The sequence below is a fragment of the Panthera pardus genome, unplaced genomic scaffold, assembly GCF_024362965.1.
Source record: "Panthera pardus isolate Hobbes unplaced genomic scaffold, ASM2436296v1 HiC_scaffold_3, whole genome shotgun sequence".
NCBI classification, from domain to species: domain Eukaryota; kingdom Metazoa; phylum Chordata; class Mammalia; order Carnivora; family Felidae; genus Panthera; species Panthera pardus.
This window is the reverse complement of record NW_026526876.1, coordinates 13672379-13680643: the sequence shown is the minus strand read 5'-3', so window position 1 is coordinate 13680643 and position 8265 is coordinate 13672379. Positions and strand designations below refer to the sequence as shown.

General features: G+C 67.7%; 2 protein-coding genes across 3 annotated transcripts in view; one reads left to right on the top strand and one right to left on the bottom strand.

The window, feature by feature from the left end:
* Positions 1–1661, top strand: part of GPS1 (G protein pathway suppressor 1) — a 5644-nt gene extending 3983 nt beyond the window's left edge. Inside the window, 5 exon segments of the mRNA XM_053892531.1 lie at positions 379–561; positions 641–721; positions 807–944; positions 1029–1163; positions 1251–1661. Of these exon segments, the coding sequence (XP_053748506.1) occupies positions 379–561; positions 641–721; positions 807–944; positions 1029–1163; positions 1251–1325 (612 nt within the window). The 3' untranslated portion in view covers positions 1326–1661.
* Positions 1662–1927: 266 nt separating this feature from the next.
* Positions 1928–7732, bottom strand: DUS1L (dihydrouridine synthase 1 like). Of its 2 annotated transcripts, none has more exons than XM_019465862.2 (14): positions 7292–7731; positions 6638–6884; positions 6093–6201; positions 5562–5612; positions 5178–5290; positions 4561–4643; positions 4224–4330; positions 3990–4134; positions 3802–3898; positions 3626–3714; positions 3076–3221; positions 2709–2746; positions 2388–2463; positions 1928–2284 (listed from the first exon to the last, which is right to left on the bottom strand). In XM_019465862.2, exons 2-14 carry the CDS (start codon positions 6872–6874, stop codon positions 2214–2216), a joined length of 1362 nt encoding a protein of 453 aa, XP_019321407.2. In that variant the 5' UTR covers positions 6875–6884; positions 7292–7731; the 3' UTR covers positions 1928–2213. The 2 variants fall into 2 exon arrangements, 1 of the variants encoding a protein (XP_019321407.2); XR_002084827.2 differs by having other exon boundaries at positions 2255–2284; positions 3798–3898; positions 7292–7732.
* Between the last annotated feature and the right edge of the window lie 533 nt (positions 7733–8265).

Genomic DNA, 8265 nt, shown 5'->3' with positions numbered 1-8265 from the left:
AGCAGGTGCGTTGCGGGGTGGGTGCTGGTCCCGTAGCCTGTCCCTCTGGGGGGCCCACTCTCTGGTCCTGCGTCTGCCTGGCCCGGCCCTTCCCCTCCCCTCCCCCTCCCTTCTCCTCCCCTCCCCTCCCTTCCTCCCCTCCCCTCCCTTCTCCTCCCCCTCCCCTCCTCTTCTCCCCCTCCCCTCCCCTCCCTCTCTCCTCCCCTCCCCTCCCTTCTCCTCCCCTCCCCTCCCTTCTCCTCCCCTCCCCTCCCTTCTCCTCCCCCTCCCCTCCCCCTCCCTTCTCCTCCCCCTCCCCTCCCCTCCCCTCCCCTCCCCTCCCCTCCCCTCCCCTCCCCTCCCCTCCCTTCCCCGAAGCCTGAGGACTGCCACGCTCAGGGCTGTGGGCCCCCTCCGTCGGCCTTGGGAGCGGTGTGCGCAGGTGTGGGGCCAGCTCTGAGGGTCTGCACCCGCAGCTCTTTCAAGTTGTTCTTGGAGCTGGAGCCGCAGGTCCGGGACATCATCTTTAAATTCTACGAGTCCAAGTACGCCTCGTGCCTCAAGATGCTGGATGAGATGAAGGTGAGGGGCCCGCCGGATCTGGAGGGCGGTCGAGGCAGAGGGCCAGGGGCAGCTGGGGGCTGACCGGTCTCTTCGCCAGGACAACCTGCTCTTGGACATGTACCTGGCTCCCCACGTCAGGACCCTCTATACCCAGATCCGCAACCGCGCCCTCATCCAGGTAGACGTGGGGGGGACAGACCCGAGCCGGGGCGCCTCGCACGGGGCTGGGGGCCACGGGAAGCTGACGCGCCCTCTGCCCGCAGTACTTCAGCCCCTACGTGTCTGCTGACATGCACAAGATGGCTGCGGCCTTCAACACCACCGTGGCGGCCCTGGAGGACGAGCTGACGCAGCTCATCCTGGAGGGGCTCATCAACGCCCGCATCGACTCCCACAGCAAGGTGGCCACGCTCGGGCCAAGGTCGCGGGTGCGGGGAGGGATCCCTGAGGCCTGATGGGCGCTACCGAGCCCCGTCCCTCCACAGATCCTGTACGCCAGGGACGTGGATCAACGCAGCACCACGTTCGAGAAGTCGCTGCTGATGGGGAAGGAGTTCCAGCGTCGTGCCAAAGCCATGATCCTGCGGGCGGCCGTGCTGCGCAACCAGATCCATGTCAAGGTGAGGGCGGGGCGGCCCTGGCGTGTGGGAGCGGCGGGGCGGGCACACACTCGCCTGCCGGGCTGAGCAGCGGTGTCCCCACCGCAGTCCCCTCCCCGCGAAGGGAGCCAAGGGGAGCTGACGCCGGCCAACAGCCAGTCGCGAATGAGCACCAACATGTGAGAGCACCCAACGGCCTCCGGGACGGACGGTCTGTGCCCGCCCCCTCCCTCCTCCTCGGACTCGGACACGTGGGCTTCCCGTCACTTGAGATACTTCTGGAGGTGCCACCTGTGACCCCCACCCCCCCGGGTTTCCATGTCTAGCTTCTTGTGCTCCTTTCACCCTGTTGTGCCCTGTGCCGGGGGCCCTGGCCACACGGACTGCTGGTCAAGGCCCTTCCCGGAAAGACCTGCGGGGCTCACCTGTGCAGCGCGCCCAGAGCCCCCACCCAGTGGCACTGCCTCCCCACCCCTGCAGACGTCCCACCTCCATCCATTAAAGGGCCGCCTGAGAACATGCCCCTTGTGCCATTCCTTCCCGCTCAGTGGGTTTCTAAGGCTCCTCCGGGAGGGCAGGGGCCGGGCCTGGTCCTTCCTTGTCCAGGCACAGAACCTGCTTCCTTGGGCTCATCCCTCAGCCAGGCAGGGTGGCAGGGAGGGAGCCGAGGCCAGCCAGCTGCTGTTAGGGAAAGTTTCCCGCAGCAGAAGGTTCCCTGTTCTGCAGGCCCCCCCCTACCCCACCCTACCCTCCCAGCCCCCACACACCCTCTCCGGCACTCCGAACACATCTTTGAAATGATTTATTGTTCGCTTTTGAACACACACGTTGCTAGGAGGGGGCAGGTCCAGCCTGGGAGCCTGCTCCCCGGTGCAGCATTTCCGGGCTCCCGGCGCAGGAGAGGGCAAGACCAGCTCATCCTTCCGTGTGTGGAGTAGCGGGAGATTCCCTGAGTAAAGGCGTTTCCTCCGGCGGGACGTGGTGAGGCTTCAGCAGCAGCCCCGGGGCCTCGGGTGGGGGGCTGCATGTCGGGCTCCAGCCGCCCTTCAGGCCAGGGCGCCGCCCACCACCTCAGGAAAGCTGCCTGGCCCCCTTCCAGGCCAGAGACTTCTCCAATTTGGTTTTAAAGAGCAATCCGTGACCTGGCAGAGAAGCAGGAGGGAAGTGGGGCTCAGGAGGCCAAGGGTCCCACTGTCCCCCCGGGGGACCAAGGGAGACGTGCTGACGGCAGCAGGTGCCCCTCACCTGGGCAATCTGCGGCCTCTCTGAAAGCTCGCTTCTTGCAGCAGCCCCGGCACAGGTTGAACACGCATCTGTTGCCCTGGACACAGGAGGGCTGGTGGGCCTGAGCAGGCTCCCCGGGAGTACCAGATGGCTACACCCCTGGCCAGGGCGCGTCCCGAGGCCGGGCAGAGTCGGCCTCCCCGAGTGGCTAAGCCACTTCAAGCTGCACCCTCGACAGACGGGCAGGGGGCCCGCTCCCGCAGGTCCTGGGCAGCCCGGGGACCACCCTGCCCACTACCTGCTGAGGCCGAGCTCTGCTCTGGGCGGCACGGTCAGACTCACCTTTGGGTTTCCACACTGATCACACTTTGCATATTTTGCTGAGAAAAGAACAAAAGCAGACGTTGGGTGAGGTGAACCCATCCCCCAACGGCCACTTACACACGGAGTCCCCGGTGGGAGTTCTGCCTGCCGCGGCCAACCAGGCAGTTCGAGGAGGGCGGGCGCAGCAGTCCCTCGTCCCCCCCCGGGGCCCCTATGGTTCTCCGAGTGTTCGCCACTAGAAGGGCTTTCTCAGGAAGGTGGCCCCAGAACCCAGCTCTGCCCCTCAAGTGGCTGCAGGAACGCACGGGGAGGGCACAGGGCCCCTCGCGCTGCTCTCCTCTGTAGCCATCAGAGCCACCCGTCCCCAGCAAGGGGAACAGCTCACGCTTCAGCGAGGGGTCGAAGGTCTTGTGGGGGTTCCTCAGCTGCTTCTTCTGCTTGTTCTTGGACAGGACATCTGTGCCAGCCTCCTCTTCCTCCAGGGCCCGCTTGCTGCGGGCAGCCCCGTTCTCCTTGCTCCCTTCCCTGGGCCTGAAAGGGAAGGGTGGTGGGCAGGGCCGGGGGCACCCGCGAGAGGCGACCCGCCAGCCCAGGCCCATGGCGAGAAGTGCCCGCGAGTCCCCGGTGGCCTCAGCAGCTTGGCTCTTGGGTCGCTCAGGCTGTGGCTGGGCCTGAGTGGCCACAGATGACAGCCAGCCTCACCTGCAAGAACCTGGGGGAAGCTCAGGGTGTCAAACCTCGTCCCCAGAACAAACGTACCCGGGATCAGAAGCACTTAAAAAGAATCAATCCCCTCGTAGACAGAAAAAACATAAAACCGAAGCCCCCGCCGACAGAGAAGCAAACGTGACACCAAGGGACGGAGCCGCCAGCACCCCCCACCCTCCAGGGCTGCAGAGGGCAGGCCCGGCCCCCGGGGCTGGTGTGAGGCTCACCCTGGCCGGAAATAGGGCTGACAGATCCAGTGGAAGAAAGGCAAGCCGCCAGGGGGCTTCTCTCCCTCCTTCTGCCTGGACATATCCTCCTGCAAAAGCCCAGAGAGCCCTGCGTCGTGGAGCCCGAGCCCCCGAGCCCTCCCGCCTGCAGCCGCCCTGCCGGCCCCAGCACCTGCCTGACACCGCAGCTTCAGCTCCTGGCTCACGGCCGCGACGCCCTCCAGGGTCTTCGCTTTGGCGAGCTCCTCCCGAAGCTGCCGGTGCACCTGCAGCCTGAGGCAGAGGCGCTGTCACCTGCGGCAGAGCTCCCCCAGGCGCGGCTCAGACCCAGCAGTGTGTGCCTCGGGGGGGTGGGGGGACTCACGTGTGGTGCCACAGCTTGAAGAGGTGGGCCCGGACGCAGGACAGGGGGCAGGGGTGCTGCCGCACGATGTCCAGGTATTCCTCGGCCAGCTCCCACACGGCAGGGCTGCGGCCCTCAAACAGGGCGGGGTTGTGCAGGTTGCCCTCTGCGGGTGGGGGGGCGGGGGTGGGCTTGCAGCTGCCGGAGAGACGCCCCCTCCCCTGCCGGGCTGGGCCCACCGCCTCCCGCCCCCACCTGCGCTCATGACCCCCTGCACTCCCGTGTCCCGGATGCAGCGCTCCACGTCCTGCAGGCACTGGATGTTCCCGTTGGCAAACACGGGGATGATGGTTACCGCCTTCCTGTCGGGGGCAGGTGGGCGCACGCTCAGGAACACCCTGTCCCCTCAGCCGCGGGGGCGGCGCCCCAGCACGTGGCCTCTTCTGGCCGCGAGGCTCCCTACCTGCCCTGGCCACCTCGTCCCCACCCCACCCCGCCTCCCCCCAGCACCCAAATGGCTGGGCACCTGGCTTCAGGGCCGGGCGGCACGTCTGTCCCCTCATCCGCCCGCCCTCCACCCCTGCCCACTCACCGCACAGCCTTGATATGCTCCCAGGACGCGGTGCCCGACAACGGCCCCTTCTGCTCCTTGGTGCGCCCGTGCACGGTCAGCAGCTAGAACACGGCAACGCCCGGGCTCTACCCTGCTCGTGGCCACACACCCCGGGCCGACCCCAGGGGAACCCCCTTGCTTTGGCATCGGCTTCCCCCGCAGAGCAGAGCAAAGGCAGCCTTGCATCCAGCTGGCGCAGCGTCTGCCCGCGTCCCCGGGGTGGAGGCTGGTGGGCTGCCGCCCGGAGCTCCCGTGTCCCACGGACCCACCCAGGATGCAGAGCCGAGGGGCCCAGCCCCGTTCGAGGGCCAGTCTTGGCCCAAAGTGGCAGCACCCTCGAGCCCAGCTCCAAACGTGTGAGGGAAGGCCGGGCCAGCACCCACCTGACCTCAAGGCTGGTGGCAGGTGGGGAGAAGTGAGCTGGGACTCGTCCACCCTACTCAGGCCCCACCCATGGTCACCACGATTCTAGTTCGCCCCAGAGAGTTCGCTCAAGGGGGTTCCTGGGGTCCAGGAGCCTCCACACCTGCTTTCAGGTGCAGGGGACACGGGGCAGGGGAATAGCGCTCGGCCCTGTGAGCCCACGGCCCGCCTACCTGACAGCCGGCCTTTTCCAGCATCTGAGCGTACTTGACGGTCTTGTCAATCTCTGGGAAGACACGGATTTTGCACGTGACGGGGACAGAGAGCTTCTCATGTGCCAGCAGAACTGCGAAAACAACCGCCTTCTGAGAAGCATGGTGTGCACCTGCAGGCAGGCTGCAGGCAGCGGAGACCCGCCTCCGTCCACCAGGGCACTGGAGGGGTGGGGACCGGGTGGGGACACCTCCCTCTCCCTCCTGCACCTATGGCTCCGGGCAGAGCCCCTCCTGCAGCAGCGAGAGCACCGGGGCCGGGACTTGCCTGCCAAGGTCTCATCAGGGCCACTTCACCAACTACGCCCCAACCTGACTCCCCACCTGTGCCCAGGGCCAACTCACTCATTCTCTGGAGCAGGTCCCACTCCTCCTGCAGGAAGGCCCCGTAGTGACCTGCATGACACAGGCACAGCCATTAGCACCCATCCTCCTCCCGCGGCCACACACGGCACGAGCACCCCCCACCCCCACCCCAAGCCATCCAGAGGGGCAGCAACAATCAGGGAGGTGAGCAGTGGGGGCAGGTTGCCCAGCAGAACACCCACCCTCCATGGCTTCTCACCAGCCAGCAACCCCTCGGGCTCAGTGAAGAAAGTGTGAGCCCCACGCCCGGCGGTATAACCTCCTTTCAGCAAAGCCCGTTTACCCAGATGGAGCCCAGTGACTCCCGGGCACTAAGGGAAGTGACAGCCTGAGAGCCAGCAAACCCTGTCCCTCCAGCGCTGGAGAAGAGCCACCTCCAGAGGGAGCAGCAAACAAAGGGCTGGGACACCACCTGAGCTGCCACTGCCATCGGAGCAGGGTCAGCCACACCCTGGCCTCCATCCGGGCACCCTGTGGGTGCTCAACACAGGAACCCAGAAAGGAACTCACCTCGCTTGGCTATCATCTGCGGGCAACCCAAATTCAGGTCGACGGCATCACAGTAATCCTGGGCCAGGAGAGCCGCCTGGACAAACACCTCTGGGTCATTGGCACAGAACTGGAAAACACGTACAAGTTGCCACGAACCTGAACCTGATACCCTAGACCCCCACAGGGGTTCACACTTGACCCAGTGGAGACAGGATCCCAGGGTTGCCTGCAGGATGTCATCCCGTCCTAAGCGTTTATATTTGGTGGGTTCCCATGTCACAAGGAGTCGTCACAGGATCACATAATGTCTCAATTGTAGCAAAGTTGGGATCACGGATTCTACACAGCGCAGAACGTTCTTCCCAACCCTTGGCTAGAGCGCGGTGACAGCCGGCCAGTGGTGTCAGGGGCTGCGAATCTTCCAGGGCACCCAAAGTGTCCCTTCCAAACCGGGCCACCTCCAGGGAGGGGTAAATGTCTTGAGACCGGCCGCAGGTGCCCTCGGAAGCCAGGTGCTTGAGCACCACGCCCCCGCCCCTCCCCTCGGCCGCCACCCCGCCCACCTGCACGATGAGCGGCCGGTCCTCGGGGCACACTTCGCAGTACAGGTTGTCCTTCCGGTAGTTGGCGTCGCGCACGAAGACCTGGGCGTGCAGCATGGGCGTGTAGCAGAGCTGGGCCCCGTGCCGGCGGCTCAGCAGCCTCCAGGCCAGCTCGCTCTGGTCCACCATGGGCGCCACCACGTGGCGAGCCCCCCCCAGGGTGCGGCTCCAGAACTCGAAGCCCTGCAGCTTCGGCATCGTCCGCACACTGAAGGGGGAGACGGAGGGCTCAGCCGCAGGCGGCGGGGCGCCACGCCCGGGGACGGCGCCGACCTCCCCGAGGCCGCTCCAGCGCAGCCCGACGGCCACACACTGGGACATCAAGGGCAGCCGTGTGCGCGGCCCCTGCGCGCCGCGGCTCCGGTCGGGAGGGCCGCCCCGCCCGCCTCCCTCCTCACAAAGGCGGCTCCTGCTCCGCGGGAGAGGGCGGGAAGCGGGAAGGCTCCTTGTCCGGGCAGGCTCGGCTGTGCCGGCCCCGCACCCTCGCCAGCCCCGCGGGCCGCGAGGCCAAGCCACTGGCTCGGGCGCCCGCCGCGCGTTCCCGGACACCCGGAAGCCACAGGGAAAAGCCCCCGAAGAGGCCGGGGCGCCGCGGCGTCACCGCACGACACCCACCTGCGCCCGGGCCCTCCCGGACCGCCGCCAGGGCCTCTGGGCGCCAGGGCGCGGCGCGGGCTCCCTCGGGGCCCGTCAGGCCGCCACGCCGGGGCCGCCGCCCGGCCCAGGGCTCCGCGCCGGGGCCGCCGGAAGGTGCCTCCGCCAGGGCGGTCCGGGCGGCCCCGCGGTGCGGCGGGAAACGCGTCCCGGGGAAACCGCGCCAGGCCGCGACGGGGCCCGCCCCGCGAGGTCGGAGGTCAGAGGCCCGAGGTCGGCCGGGCCCCGCCACGCCTCGCTCGGGCGGTGGGAGTGGCGCGCCGACCGCGGGCGCCAAGGCCCGGCCGGCGCCCGCTTTCGTCTCCGAGCTCCGCCTCTCTCTGCCAAGGGGGCCGCAGGCCCCCGCCCCGGCCCTGCGCACGGAGGCCGCGGCGAGTCCCCCGCTCGCGCGCCGCCGGCCGGAAGTGCTGCTTTACGCGAGGCCACACCCCCGCACTTCCGGGCTCCGGCCCAGGCCGAGAGCGAGGCTAAGCCGCGGGAAACCCGGGGCGTCCCCGGCGCCGCGCACGCGCAGAGCGCCCCCCGCCGCGGGAATCTGGCGCAGGCGCACCTAGAAGCCCCCACTTCGCGGGGGCCGCGGCGAAGCTGTGTCCGGGCGTCCCGGTCGGCAGTCTTGCCTCCTGGCGGCCCCGCCGAAGCCGGCTTCCCTTCCACCGAAGGAGCCCCGTAGCCTCAGCTTTCCCTGCTCAGCGAGGAACCCGAACCTCTGCCTCCGCGGCGCGAGCTCCGGCTCCTCGCAGTGCACGCACCCTTGGTTTAATTCACAGGCCCCTGCGCACCAACCCGACAGGGCGGAGAGCCAGGTGCCAGGCGTTTCCACCCTTAAATGTCTCAGCATCCAACGGATAAAGATAAAAGCGATAACAGACATGAAAGATGAGCTAACCCACCTGAAAAATAACACTAACACCAAATATCTGTCCCCTGTGCCTGCC